Below are 16,640 nucleotides of genomic sequence, written 5' to 3' on the forward strand. Positions count from 1 at the left end.
TATGATATAATCTAATCATAGGAACTATTTCATCATATATTCACTGGTTCTCCCCCAACTCAAAGAGAGGGGATTATCCAAGAAATGTACACCAGAAGAGTATGGGGACCATCTTAGAATTCTACCTAGCCATTACCTTCCCCCAAACAAACCTTGCTGAGTCTGACTGCCCGTCTATAAAATATAAAAGTAGGGAATAATAGCTACTTCAATAGATTGTTATGAGAATTAATTAAGATGATGTTTATTTAGTCATTGTTAATTCTCATCTAATCCTTCTCCATTTTCTTTTAAGATCAAGAGGGTTTCTCCACCTTGTACACTGTTGGTGGGAATGTAAAATTAGTGCAGACACTGTAAAGAACAGTATGAAAGTTCCTTAAAAAACTAAAAATAGAGCTACCATATGATCCTGCAATCCCACTCCTGGACATTTTTGGGAGAAAACTCTAACTCAAAAAGACACGATCCCCAGTGTTCATAGCAACACTATTTACAATAGCGAAGACATGGGAGCAACCTAAATACAGATGAATGGATAAAGAAGCTGTGAGGTGTGTACACATACACACACACACACACACACACACAGGAACATTACTTAGCCATAAGAAAGAATGAAATAATGCCATTTTCAGCAACATCGATGGACCTAGAGATTATCATACTAAGTGACATGAGTCAGATAGAAAAAGACAAATATCATATCACTTATATGTGAAATATAAAAAAAAATGATACAAAGGAACTTATATCCAAATAGAAATAGAAACAAACTTATGGTTACCAAGGGGGAGGGATAAATTTGGAATTTGAGGTTAATAGATACACAATACCATATATAAAATAGATAAATAACAAGGACCTATTATATAGTAAAGGGAACTATATTCAATATCTTGTAATAAACTATAATGGAAAAGAGAATCTGAAAAAGAATACATACATATGTGTATGTGTGCATACATGTAAAACTGAATCACTTTGCTGTACACCTGAAACACCGTATCAACCATACTTCACTAAAAATTTTAAAAGAGGGTTTCTCCAATTTACTAGCCCTTTCCATGATGTGTATTTTCCCCATTATTCTTTTTAATTTTTTACCTTCTCCTAATTCTGACTCTTTCCACCATTTGTAAACACTGGCCCATCAAGGTGATTGTATACATACTGTGAGGACAGGTCATGTTGTGAGTATCCACAATGCTTAATCAGTTTAGTTGTGAATCTGAGAATACCAGGTTAGGAATGCTCTTCACCCAGCCCAACTTGTACAAGCCCATCTATTGCTTCTAAAGGCACCAACGAGCCCTATTATTCGTTTCTCCCTTGAATACCCTCTCTCATTAGTGTTTGGGGCTTTTTCTCAGCTATCTATCATATCAATGGGTTGCAAAACACAACACTGTTAAGATGTCAGTCATCCAGAATTCATTTATAAATCTGACACAACATTCTAGCAGGCTTTTTTTTTTTTTTTTAGAAATTGGCAAACTTATATTAAAATCCATGTGGAGATGAAAAGGACTCAGAAAATCCAAAGCAATATTGAAAAAGAATAAAATGGAATGATTTATACCACCTAATATATAAAGGCTTACTAAAAACTACAGTAACCAATAGCATAAGGATAGACAGGTCAATGTAGAATAAATCTAGACATGGAACTTTATTACATCATCAGTTGATTTTTAACAGATCTATCAAATCAAATGAATGAAAAATAATCATCTTTCCAAGAAATAATGATGGAATATGTGGACAAGCTTATGAGGGGAAAATAAATCTCAATCCTTATCTCACACCATACACAAAAATTAATTTGATTTAAAAGTTAAATCAAAACCTCTTAGAAAAAACATAGGAAAATATGTGGATGACCTCGGTCGGAGTAGGCAAATATTTCTTAGACTGACTATAAAAAAATTTGATAAACTAAACTTCCTCAAAATGAAAAATTTCTCCTCATCAAAAATCACCATTAAAAACGTATAGGGGGAAACTTCATACTGGGAAAAAATACAATACTTATAACTTAAAATGTATTTGAATACAGAATATATAAAGTACACATATAAATCAATAATGAAAAGGCCAAAGCCTAATTAAAAATAGGCAAACACTGCAAAAGGAAGATATATATATACGATGTATCATACATGTGGTCAAATGAGCACCAAATAATATGCTCAGCATTCTTAATGACAATTATACGCAATAGAAATGCACATAAAAGCTACCATGAACTACTATTTTACAATCACTAAAGTAACTAAAATTAAAAAGACTGACAACATCAAATGTGAGCAAAGATATGGAGCAACTGAAATTCTCATGTTGCTGGTAGAGACAGAAAGTAATACAACTTTAGTAAACTGTGAGCAGGTTTCTCATCAAATTAAACATACAGCTACCCTAAGACAGCAGTTCCACTCCTAAATCTTTACTTAGGAGAAACAAAGACATTTATTTACAAAAAGACTTATATATGAAGGTTCAAAACATCTTTATTCACGATAGAAAAAAAAACTAGAAACAATCCAAATGTTCATAAACAGGAGAATATAAAAATCATTTGCAGTATACTTATACCATGAAATACTTCACTTATATGAAGTTCAAGAACAGGTAAAATTAACGTATGATAATAGGAAAGATAACCGTTGTCGCTTTAAAGGAACTGACAAGAAAAGAGATACAAAGGAATTTACTGAGCTGATGAAAATTTTCCACCTTTTAACTGGAGTGAGGATTATATTTGCATCTTTCAAATTCATTGAAATATACATTTAAGATCTATGAAGTTCACTTTATGTAATTATATCCCAGTTTTTTAAGTCCATGGTTAATGCTGCTAGCAGAAGTATGATAATCAGAAAGGTAAATCCATATGTAAATTATGTCTCTATTCCAGTCAGGGGAAATTACTGCCCTTACATGTTGGAGAGATCTAATGTCATCAAGCTGGCACAGTGGCTGGCCAGTCGCAGCACCGTGCTAAGTCAGAATCTGAATTCTGGCCCATTGCTGTTGACTTAGCCCATGGTTGTTAACTTAGCAACAGAGGCAGTCAGATCACCTGAGTGGGGAAAATCTATTTTTGAACCCATTCATTGTCTCCATCCCTGAAGCCATCAACTATTCGTACATGGGCTCACTATGAACGTAATAGGATACCTGGAGAGAGATGCTGACATCTCAGGACAGATCGTCTTGTTTATCTGACTATTCAGAGGCTCCTCTATGTGGAATGCCCTTTGTTGAGCTTTACGGGCAACACAAATACCTTCATATTCCATCCTCATTCTGAGAGACACAAACACATACATCTTCTCCAGAACTCCCTGTCATCAACTTTTTAATCTTATTTTTTCAAGCCCTAATTAATTGCACATGATTAGCCACTGTCAAATATTAACAATGACTACCTCTGGATTCCTCCTTTTTCAGACAAAGTAGAAAACCAGATACACTGCTCAATAAGAGAATTTTCCTCGATCATTGTTTTTCAAAAACACCTCTGAGAAATGCTATAATAATGCAGAGGGCATCCACTTCCAAGTGGTGTCAAAAACTAGGTAGAGTCATCTGTACCAGGCCTCAGTTGTTTTCTTCCTCCAGCAACCGGTTCTAGGAAACTCCCATAAAGCCACAGGGACGCACGGAGAAAGGGCTAGCAATGCAGCAGGAGTGCGTGGCATGGGACTTTTGGCCACCTGCTCAAACAACTTACTTAGATCTTCCTCTTTGGTTCTTTGCTCATCTTGGTATATCATATAGCACTGTGTTCATGATGGGCAGCTCAGGTTTCATAATTTGGGGAGAAGTGAGATTCATCTGCCTTCCTTAGACATGATGTACTTTATCCAGGTTGCCAGTCTCCACAATTCCATCATGACTCCTTGACACAGAGTTTTAGAATCAGATTCCCTTTACCATTGTACTTGCAGTATTTAGGGATTTTTTTCTTTTACAATAAATATTTTTCATAACTCATGTGCCGATCTAAAATATTCTCACACTCCAATTCTTCCTAGAAGAAACCAATTCCCAACATAAAGACTGAAAAATACCAGATATTACCTTTCTAAACCTCCTTTGCAGCCAGATCATGGGCATGTGGCCCAATCAGGGCCAGTGGTCCTGAGGGAAATTATGCTAAGGACTTCTGGAAAAGACTGTTCTTTCTTGTAAAAGAGATAAGTAGAACTACATAAGCCCCTTTTCCCTACCTTTGAACAAAGAAACTACCTGACTATCACTAAGAAGAAAGTCAAGAGAATGATGGGGAAGTCAGTCCAGAAACTTGACAAGGATGGAATTCAACAATCCGACTCTAAAATAATCTCTTGTCTTTTTTACTACACATGCAAAATAAATCCCTATTATTTAATCCCCTTTTCTTCAGGTAGTCTTAATGTGAAAAAAAGTTTGCTAACTAATATTCAAGTCCTCACTATGGAACCAGATATGTGAGCTACTTGCAAAAGCAAACTACAGTTGTAAAAGATCCTTTCACTATTCATTTATTCAATTATTGAACAACCATTTTGTGCCAGGGATTATTCTATGTGCTGGAGATACAGCAATGGACACAAGATTCAGAAATCAGCTTAGAAGCACTGAGCAAAAATAGGCACTGATTATTGATGGAATTTAGTAATGAGTATACAGCAGACAGAAGAACAACAAATACTGAAAAATGAAAACAGATTAAAAGGGAAGCACTAATTATTGATCATCTACCAAGATATATATATATATATATATATATATATATATATATATACACACACACATATATATACATACACATACACACCTAATACAGGTGCATATATACATATAAAAATGTATATTTATATACATAAAGGCTATTAAGTCTTGTACTGACAAATCAAGTTAGGCAAAGAATGCCATGACTGATACCCAGTATCAGAATATCCATCCCAAACTGGTACTTAATCTATTCTTACTTTATACTCTACCTGCTTCCTTTATTTTTTATCCTGATTTACCTCCAAATTGCTCCATCATATCTAGTTTAGAATCCTGATTGATACATTATCACGTTGCTATCTCTCTTGACTGAACCTCTAACAGAGAACTTGCTTTGCTAAAATGATTAGTGACCAAGCCCTGAGCTCCAGAATGGAGTATTTTGGGATGGGAAAAAAGATGCCATCCTTTGGGACATCCTGCCAAATGAATGCACTGGGTTACTATGTAACTAACAGAAACTTATCTACCAACGCCAGCAGGACAATTTATCTTGCACAGTCTTTCTCGATTAAGAGAAAATGTACTGAATAGTTAAACTATTAAGAATGTAAACTCTGATGTCAAGAAAATCTGGCTGCCTTTTATTAGCTATGGGATGTCAGGAAAATTATCAAACCCATGAAATGAGGATTATAGTACATGGTGTTGTAAAAGACACAATTAAGTTGACCTACTACAAGCACCTCAACCTAAGCATGTATAAAACTGGATCTTTACTCTCTCCTTTCCACACCCCAATTTTTTCCCAATAGAGGAATTGTATAATCATGTTCTTATTTAAAAAGTCATAAATTGGGAGTAATTCTTGACACTTCCCACTCCCTCAACCCCTTTATTTCACTAATCTTCTATACTTATCAGTTTTTTTCTAAACAGCTCTCAAATCAATTTTTGTCAAATCCAAACTACAATCACCCATTTCCTGGAATACTGTAATAATGTATAGAATGGCAGCTGCCCTCTTCATTACCACTCTGTCTGGCTTCCCTTCAGCTCCCTCCATACTGGTTCTCACTCTGGAATCTTTTCACATGCTGTCCCTGTCATCTGTGATGACTCTTTCCCATGCCCTTCAGCGGAATAATTATTTCTCCCTCATATCAAATGTCATTGGCCCACTACACACACATTGGGTGGATTTTCTTATGATAACAGTCACATTTACCACAGAAGTCTCCCATGTAGTGCTTATCAGAGTTATGGTAAATAAATTATTGGGTAATTTTAGTAATTATCCACAAGTTTAACAACATATTTAATGATCTACTTAATAATAATTATATCTAATAAAAATAACTACTATATTATCTATTAATAATGCACTATAAAATAGTTTAATAATGTATCTTTTACCCACTGAAAGATCAGCTCTGTTTAACAGTTAGAATATTTTTTAAATAAAAGTGAAAAAAATACCCACAGACCACTGGTGCCTGGACACATACGAAAACACACAGTCACCTTTTCATACGTACAAATTCTAAACTGGACAGACTCATACACAACAACTAACACATTCACCTCTACTTCAAATCTAAGTCACATCCAACTATGGCAATGAATTCCAAGTTCCAGAGCTCTGGATGATGTCCATTTCTCCTCATAAGGTGTGGACATGGCTTTTTATCATTTTCATAGACTACCATATTATATATGATGTAAAATGATCTTGGGTCATTGGGTAATAGCTCTCACTTAATAAAACAGTACAAAAATATTTTGTGCTTTATAAACTGTTAGGTAACATTTGAACAAAACCTTCAGCTATATTCTAAAGGTTTCAAAAAGTAACTCATTTTATACACAAAATCCTTTTTAAAACTCAAGCAGCTATGGGCAATTGGTTTGACTACTAACAACAGGTGACAGTTTAGCCAATTGCTTTCATAGTGCATAACCAAGGCTGCTATTTCTTAAGCTAGAAATATTTCTCATCATCCTCCCATTCAGCCTCAAAACATGTTATGATCTGCCAATTATAAGAACCCAATTTCAGGCATTTCTGTACTAATCAAATCAATTTGGTTGTAAATGACAGAAACCCAACCTAAGTGAGCTTACGCAATGAAAGTGAATTAACTGAGTCATCAGCAAAGAGCACAAAGTTCAAAGGTGAAGCTGACTTGACAATTAAAAATAAGCAAGATCCTCTGTTTCTATCTTTCATCTTTGCTTTTCTCTTCATTTTGGCTTCACTGCCCCTACTGCAGAATAGTTCTTACACACAGAGAATGGGCCCATTCCCAAAGCACACGCAAAAAAGTCTTTTCAATGTGGCTACAGTGTGAAAATAATATCTGAAGGAGATTCTGACTTGTCTTGGATCATATGTCATCCTCTGGACTAACACAGTATCCAGGTGGGCCCACTAATCTGGTGAGGAATTTATGACTGAAACAGAAGAAGAGGAATTTTGCTAACAAGACAGGTGCTAAAGAGGTCTTTTTAAGGTACAGTTTTGAGTTAGTTTGTTTTTAGGAGAAGCTGGCCTCAGAGTCAAGATATAGTGTATAAGGAAGAGGTAATTATTTTAGTACTTTCAGGCTATTATAATTTAACTATCTGTATTATATTGCAATATACACCTGTGAATAAAAAATTAGTAGCACTTACTAAATTCAGTCATCTCAGAATAAAGGTGCTATATAAATGTAGTAACTGAGCACTTACTGTGTCCTAGGTAATATTCCAAGTGCTTTTTATTCTTTATCTCACTTAAAACTACCATGATCAGTGGCTTTAAGACATCTAGTAACATTTCATATAAAGCTGACGTTGTGCACAAGCCCATGCCCCAGACACCAGCACTGCTGTCATGAATGTACCCATGCCCCAGATCTCACCACCAAGAAGGAACATCCTTCCTCCACATAGGAAAAGTAGAGCAGAAGGACCCCAGCAGCCTTCACCACAGAGAGGATCCAGAATCCCACACAACCACCTCAGACACCTGCAGTCTTAGCTGCCAAGGAAGACAGCAGTCTTTACCCATGCTGATCACAGCTGATGGAAAGGCCCAGAGTCCATACCACTGTGCCCTCCTGGAGCCAGATACACTGCTGTGTCCCCACAGGTCCACTGCATCCCGCCCAGCTGGTACTCTTGCACCCTCCCAAAAGTGGAGGTCTTTCCCCCACCAAAGCCAGTCTGTAAATTCTACAAGTGACTGATCCTTCAAAAGCTCAGACACCATCAAAGGAACAAAACAGATTCCCCAGTAACTACCCAAAGAAATGGAGATCTACAAATTGCCTGAAAGTGAAAAGATGGAAAAGATATTCCATCCAAATGAGAACCAAAGGAAAGCAAGGTTATACACTTAGACAAATAGACTTTAAGTCAAAACTATCTCTAGAGACAAAGAAATTCATTATTAAATGAACTAAAGAGTCAATTCATGATTAAAGGGTCTATTCAACAGAAAGATAAAACAATTATAAATATATATGCAACTAATACATATAAAGCATAAGATCGGCGGATCCGTAGGGGGTAATTGAAAGCAATACAACACTAGACTTCTTTATCCCACTTAATGGATAGAACATCCAGACAGAAAATCAATACAGAAACATACAAAAATCAATTGCATTTCTATACACTAACAGTGATATGACACCAAAAGCACTAGCAACGAAGGCAAAAACTAAAAAGTAGGATTTCATCAAACTAAAAAGGTTCTGCACAGCAAAGGAAACAGTCAACAAAGTTAAAATGAAACTTATAGAATGGGAGAAAATATTAACAAATACCTGATAAGGAATTAATCTTCAAAATATATAAGTAACTCATACAACTCAATAACAAAGACAAACAATGAGATTTTAAAATAGCAAAGACCCAAATAGACATTTTCCAAAATACAAGACATAAAAATGGCCATCAGATATATGAGAAGGGGTCAACATCACTAACATTAGGGAAATGCAAATCAAACCACAGCCCACACCTTTTAGAATAGCTTTATCAAAAAGACAAAAGATCATAAGTATTAGCAAGGATGTGGAGAAAAGGGAACCTTTATATACTGTATTGGTGGAAATGGAAACTGGTACAGCCCTTATGGAAAACAGAAGAAAGGCTTCTCAAAAATTTAAATGCACTACTTTGTGATCCAGCAAGCCTATTCCTGGGTATATATATATATATATATATATATATATATATGCACAATAAATACGTTAAATAACTGATTGTGGCAATTATTTCACAATGTATATGCATATCAAAATATTAAGTCATACACCTTAAACATATTTTTGTCAGTTATATCTTAATAAAGTTCAAAAAATAAAAATAGAGATGTTGAACAGAATAAAGAATTCAAATATATATAATTGCCCACTGTTTTGGTAATGTTAATAAAAATATTAAGGACCATCTATATAGATGTTACAAAAACAGTATTACCTTTTCCAAATATGCTCTCACAACGTGCATCAAGATCATGGCAGCCTCCATCAAAACAAAAAGCTTTTCCATCTTTACACTTGTGTCCATTGTGTATGGTTATATCAGTTGGACAGATTGCTGAGCTTCCATTACAAGCCTCAGAAATATCACATTCAGGATGCCCAACGGGCCTGCATTCAGCACCTGCTGCCTTAAACTAGAAGAAATTAAAATATAAAACTAAAAGCATTATATAGGATTGTTGTATTTATCAACATTTATTTCAAAATTGCTCTAATTCCACTTATACTTTGATGATGTGCCTATTAACGTCTCTTAGTACCTTCTTTGTGTAAAACATTATGATAATCATATTAAAAAAAATTGAATGTTATCAACCAGAACTGGAGATGACATGGGTACAAGGAAGAGTATAACACAAACATGTGATGAGAGCCCAAGTTTTGTTTGTGTTTGGTGGAAGGAAGGAAAAATAGCTTTTAGCTTGGGACAATTATTCCTTTTGGGCAAAAACTGTGTAATTTAGATAATTTCCAAATAAAATAGACTTATTCAAACCACAATCTGTAAGTATGGAATATTTATAATTCCATGAAAATGTGAAACTTAAATAACTGAGAATGAACAGTGGGAAACCGAGGGTGATCAAAGAGGCAGTTCAGCTACAGAAGTCTTTGGAAAGGCAGGAACCCAAATGCAATCTTTCTCCTGAATTATCCTATGGTTAATTAACACTTCCATGTATAGTCTCCTCAAAATTTATATAAAGAATCTTAGCTGGGCCTCTATATCATACTTCCTAATTGATGATTTCCAGTTGATACTAAAAAGATCACAGAGGTTAAGAATTAGCTACATAATAAAATTCTGGGAAAAATCTAAAATAAAACTGCATCAGTCAAGGACAGTGAAGGACACAGAACCAGTGGCAGGTTGTTCAATAGAGGGGTTCTCACGTGACAAATCTGTTACAGATATGGTAGAAGAGCTTAAAAGGAAAATAAAAGACAGGAATTAGTATCTTCACCAAATAAGCTAAAATGTGACCTTTAAGTCAAATAATCTTTGTATAACAAGTTCATAGTTTAAATTTTGTATTAACATGTAGTATTTGAAAAGTGTTAATTCCAGTAAGTTTCATTATTTATGCATTTATGGGAAGCTGCCATATCTTTCAATTACATACCTGGAGATACCCACCACAACCTAAAACAACATTTTTATTCAAAAAAATGTAAATATTGGATAAAATAAATGTAAAAAGTCCCTTTGAATAGAGATCTTCTGTAGCAAAGAATTCTGAAACAGGTCTCAATCAAGGCTTAAAACCAGCAGCATCATTGGTGAGAATAATGCCATTAGAAAAAGGCCTCAACATCCAACTATAATTTCACAAAATCAGACACATGATCCTGAATTTAGTATCTTTTTCTTTATATGAAAAGTCATTTATTCTGACTTTGTGCTAAGTGTCTAAGTATCCTACAGTATCCGAGACATAATTCATTACATACTGGGAAGATAATGATAAACTTAAATCTTACTTGACAGTTGTTGCAGCATGATCCTGTATCACACTTTGCACCTGGTTGCAACATACAAGTTCGAGGATTACAACAGCTATCAGTTCCACATTGCTATAAGTGAGCGGAATGCACAAGTATAAATACATCATGGCGATAATACAGACTTCAGCAGGAGCTGTATTAAGGGCTAATTTTTTATCTGAGGGGAACAATATGAATGCTGTAGACATTTACATATTTTTGCATCTCTAAACAATTAAAATACCAAGGTGGGACTTTTACTTTGGATCCAAACAAGGTAGCTGGTACCTTGCTAACTCTTATAATCAACTAGAAAACTGGGAAAAATATACAAAACAACTTTTTCCAGAAACTTAATAACAGTAACAGAGAGTAGAATGGTAGTTACCATGCCTGAAGGGTGAGAGGAAAGGGGAGATACTGATCAAGGGTACCTTGACTTCACTTATGAGGTGAGCTAGTTTTCAGGATCTAACGTACAGCTAGTTGACTATACTCAACATCTCTGTACTATATGGTTGAAATTTGTTAAGAAGATAGATGAAATATTTTCACCATACAAAAAATGATAACTGTGTGAGATGACGGATATGTTAATTAGTTTAACCATGGGAATCATTTCACAATGTATACATACATCAAAACATCACGTTGTATACCTGTACACTTTAAATATATACAATTTGTATTTGTACAACATACCTCAATAAAGCTGGGGGGAAAAGGGTGGGTAGAGTTTAGGCCCACTGCAAAGTAGGAGAGTTCCCAGGACTGCCTTCATTTCTTACACCAATCACAAGTTCACTGGATTCCTAAAACCACCCTCAGGTTTGATAATTTACTGGAAGGACTTACAGAACTCACTGAAAGCTGTTATACTGACAGTTACGGTTTATTATATGGAAAGGATACAAATTAAAATCAGCCAGGAGAAGCAAATAGAGAGAATCTAGGAGAAGCACTAAATATGGAGCTCCTACTGTCTTCACCCCATGGAATCACAGACACATTACTCTCCCAGCATTGATGTGTGAGGCTTCCTAACTCAGTGAGGTAAGTGTTAGCTTAATATCAAACCCAGACATACATATTACAAGAAAGGAAAAGTACAGATCAATATCTCTCATAAACATAGACATAAAAATCCTCAACAAAAAAATTAGGAAATTGAATCCAGCTGTGTATTAAAATAATTACACACTACAACCAAGTGGGATTTATCACAAGTATGCAAGGCTGGTTTATTATGCAAACATCCATTAATGTACTCCATCATACTGACAGGCTAAAGAAGAAAAATCAATGACCGTAACAATTGCTGTAGAAACAGCATTTGACAAAACCCAACACTCATTTATTACACAAAATGTTAGCAAACTAGGAATAGAGGGACGTTCCTCAATTTGATGTTTTTTTAATCTAGAAAAAACCTATAGCTAACATCATACTTATGGTGAGAAACCATAAATTTTCTTCCTAAAAAAGGAACAAGGCAAGGATGCCTCCTCTTACCACTCCTTCCGACATCTTACTGGAAGTCCTAGCTAATGCAATAAGACTAAAAACTGAAGTGAAGAATACACAAATAGAAAAGAAGAAATAAAACCTGTTTTTGTCCATAGATTAGATGATTATTTATGTAAAGAAATTATTTACAGTAACTAAGATACAGAAGCAACATAAATGCCTATCAATAGACAAATGCATAAAGAAGATATAGTACATATATACAATGAAATAATACTCAGTCATAACAAAGAATTAAATCTTACCATTTGTAAAAACATGGATGGACCTAGAGGGTATTATGCTAAGTGACATAAGTCGGAAAGAGGAATAGCGTATGATTTCACTTCTATGTGGAATCTAAAAACATAACAAATAAACAAACATAGCAAAACAGAAACAGAGTTATAGACACAGAGAACAAACAGGTGGTTGCCAGAAGCAAGAGGCTTGGGGGAGGAAGGATATAGGTGAGGGAGAATAAGAAGTACAAAATTCTAGTTGCAAAATAAATGAGTCATGAGTATAAAATGTACAAGGTGGGGAAAATAGCCAATAACCATGTAATATCTTTGCATGGTGACATATCATAACTAGAACTTATCATGGTGATCATTTTGAAATGCATGCAAATACTGAATCACTATGTTGTGTAATAGGAATTAACATAGTGTTGTAGATAAATTTTAAAATAAGAAAAAATGTGTATCTGAATTGTACCAATGCTTATGTACATTTGTGAAAAGTCATCTATCTGTATACATAAAATAGTTGAATTTTACTGTATGTAGATTATGCCCCAATAAAACTGATTTTAAAATAGATGAAGATGAATAAAAAGGAAGGACTTGTTCTACCAGAATGGTAAAACATAACACAAAGGCATGCTACTGAAACAATGTGATATGACACCCATGTTCGTTCCCACCCATGTATGTATTCAACCCTAATATCATTTCTGTCTATCTTGTAATCACAGACATTTACGATATCTGCAGTACTGCTGCAAATCCTGAACTATCTGGAAGCATTATAACCTGGACCTTCGGCATTCTTTTATTTTCAGGGCTTCTCTATCAAGTGAATAATCAAAATCACCCAATGTTCAGACTTTAACATTAACAGTCTTTCCTCCCCATACTGCTGATTCCATTGTGAAGCAATACCACCAAAGGAAATCTGATGGTCTATCACACACTAATCTTCAGTAAGACAAGGTTAAGCACAGGTTTGGAAAGTTTTTATAATTTAGTCTAGAACCAGAAGGTCATTCTCGACTCCCCTTTTTTCCTATCAGCAAAAATTTTTTGGAATATTCATCTATTTGTGCAAAACTCTTCAACCTATTAAACCTAGACAGAATATTCTTGTATGTATCTCAACCTTGATTTCATTACTGCCAATATTCTGCATGGTACTCAGTCATATTTGAGATATATAGCATTTATGACAAAGTGATGAACTAAAATGATAAATCTATCAATTTTCCTAGTTATCAGACTTACTTCCTCAGTACCACAGTCACAGACTTCATTTCCCTCCACTCTGCCGTTGCCACAGATTGATACCGGAGTCTTTTGCATTTGTGGCTTATTCTGAAGACACCGGGCACCCATATTTGAAATGAAATTTTTAAAGTCACTCAAACTGCAACTGCTAAAAGTCTTCACACCACTGGATTGCCTAAAGACGAATCCATATAATATCATTGACAGCATACTTCTGAAAACACAATTCTATATCATATAAATTAATTTCAAAATGTTAATCCAAGAAATAATGATAAATGTTCATAACAAGTGGTTAGAGGCCAAAGTCATTCTTGAAGAAGTCATGTGATTTCATTCACTAGAATACATATCCTCTTAAAACAAAATTAAGTTCAATGGGCAAAACTAAATAAGCCAATTAGAAAATGCACAAAGGATTTGAATAGATATTTCTCCAAGGAAGACATAAATGACCAACAGGTATATGAAAGGTGAACAACATCATTAATAATCAGGGAAATGCAAATCAAAAAAAAATGAGATATCACCTCACACCTGTTAAGATAGCTATGATTCTTAGGGGAAAAAAAAGTAACAAGTGATGGTGAGGATATGGAGAAATTGGAACCCTGGTACATTGTTTGTGTAAATTGGTCCAGCCTCTGTGGAAAACAGCATAGAGGGTCCTCAAATAATTAAAAATAGAACTACCATACGATCCAGCAACCCTTCGTCTGGGGATATATCCAAAACAACTGAAATCAGGATATGGAAGTGATATCTGCACTCCCATGCTTACTGCAGCAATATTCACAATAGCAAGATATGGAGGCAATCAAAACATCCACTGGCAGAAAAAGAAACAGAAACAGAAAAAGAAAATGTGGTACATACCTGTAAAATATGTCAAAAATTGTAAACATTGAGGGTGGGATGTAAAAATACAGGGTTGTTAAAATGTGTTTGAACTTAAGAGATCAACAACTTAAAATAATCACATACATATGGAGATTGCTATATGTAAACCTCATGGTAACCACAAACCAAAAATCTGTAATAGATACACACACAGAAAAGAGAAAGGCATCCAAACATAACACCAAAGATAGGCATCAAATTGTAGGAAAAGAGAAAAAAAGAAGAGGAAATGAATAAAAAAGAACTACAAAAACAACATCAAACCAATTAACAGCATGGCAGTAAGTATATACTTATCAATAACTAACTTAAATGTAAATGGACTAAATGCTCCAATCAAAAGACATAGAGTGGCTGAATGGATACAAAAATAATACCCATACATAAGCCCATACAAGAGACTCACTTCAGATCTAAACATATGACAAACCCACAGCTAATATCACACACAAGTGAAAAGCTGAAAGCATTTCCTCTAAGATCAGGAATAAGAGAAGCATTCCCCCTCACCAATTTTGTTCAATATAGCATTAGAATCCTAGTCACAGTAATCAGACTAGAAAAAGAAATAAAAGGAATCCAAATTGGAAAGAAAGAAATAAAACTGTCACCTTTTGCAAATGGCATGATACTATATATAGCAAACCCTAAAGACACTGCCAAAAAAACTATTAGAACTTATCAATGAATTCGGTGAAGTTGCAGGATACAAAATTAATATACAGGAATGTGACGTATTTCTATACACTAGCAACAAACTATCTGAAAGAGAAATTAAGAAAACAATCCCATTTACCATTCCATCAAAAAGAATAAAGTACCTAGGAAGAAATCTAACTAAGGAGGTAAAAGACCTGTACTCGGAAAACTGTAAGACACTGATGAAAGAAATTGAAGATGGCACAGACAAATGGAAATACTGTGTTCATGGACTGGAAGAGAAATCATATTGTTAAAATAATCATACTACCCAAGGAAATCTACAGATGCAGTGTAACTCCTATCAAAATATCAACAGCATTTTTCACAGAACTAGAATAATTCTAAAATTTGTATAGAAGCACAATAGACTCCAAATAGCCAAAGAAATCCTGAGAAAGAACAGAGCTGAAGGTATCATACTCTCTGATTTCAAACTATAGTACAAAGTTCCAGTCATCAAAACAGTACAGTGCTGTCACAAAAACAGACATATAGATCAGTGGAACAGGATAGAAAGCCCAGAAATAAACCTATGCACTTAAAGGTCAATTAATCTACAACACAGGAGGCAAGGATATACAATAGAGAAAAGGCAGCCTTTTCAATAAATCACGCTGTGAAAACTGGACAGCTACATGCAAAAGAATCAAACTAGACTTCTCTCTCACACCATGTAGAAAAAAAATTCAAAATGGATTAAAGACTTAAATATAAGACCTTACACCATGAAATTTCTAGAAGTAAACAGGTAGTAAGCTGTTTGACATCAGTCTTAGTAATATTTTTTTGTATCTGTCTCCTCAAGCAAGGGAGACAAAAACAAAAATTAAGAAATTGGACTACATCAAACTAAAAAGCATTTGTACAGTAAAGGAAACCATCAACAAAATGAAAAGGTGACCTACTGAATGGCTATTATAAAAAAGACAACAAATAAGTTTTGGCAAGGATGTGAAGAAAAGGAAACCCTCGTGCACTGTTAGTGGGAATGTAAATTGGTACAATCACTATGGAAAACAGTATGGCTATTTCTCAAAATTTCAAAATAGAACTACCATACAATCCCTCAATTTCTCTCCTGTGTATTTATCTGAAGAAACAAAAACACAAATTAGAAAAGACACATGTGCCCATATGTTCCTTTGAACACTATTTACAATAGTTAACCTAAGTTCCCATCAGTAGGTGAATGGACATAGAAGATGTGGTGTGTATAAATGCAATGGACTACTACTCAGCCATAAAAAATGAAATCTTGCCGTTTGCTATAACATTTATG

General features: G+C 34.6%; 1 protein-coding gene across 4 annotated transcripts in view; it reads right to left on the minus strand.

Moving 5' to 3' along the window:
- LOC102545366 (disintegrin and metalloproteinase domain-containing protein 32) overlaps positions 1 to 16,640 on the minus strand; it is a 78,643-nt gene that overhangs the window by 25,854 nt on the left and 36,149 nt on the right. For all 4 annotated transcript variants that reach the window (XM_072950250.1, XM_072950248.1, XM_072950249.1 and 1 more), the window contains 3 exons: positions 13,757 to 13,934; positions 10,743 to 10,835; positions 9,196 to 9,394 (listed from right to left, as the gene is read on the minus strand). In XM_072950250.1, the coding sequence (XP_072806351.1) occupies positions 9,196 to 9,394; positions 10,743 to 10,835; positions 13,757 to 13,934 (470 nt within the window). The remainder of the gene's footprint in view (positions 1 to 9,195; positions 9,395 to 10,742; positions 10,836 to 13,756; positions 13,935 to 16,640) is intronic.

The sequence above is a fragment of the Vicugna pacos genome, chromosome 26 (genome assembly GCF_048564905.1).
Source record: "Vicugna pacos chromosome 26, VicPac4, whole genome shotgun sequence".
In the NCBI taxonomy this organism is placed as follows: Eukaryota; Metazoa; Chordata; class Mammalia; order Artiodactyla; family Camelidae; genus Vicugna; species Vicugna pacos.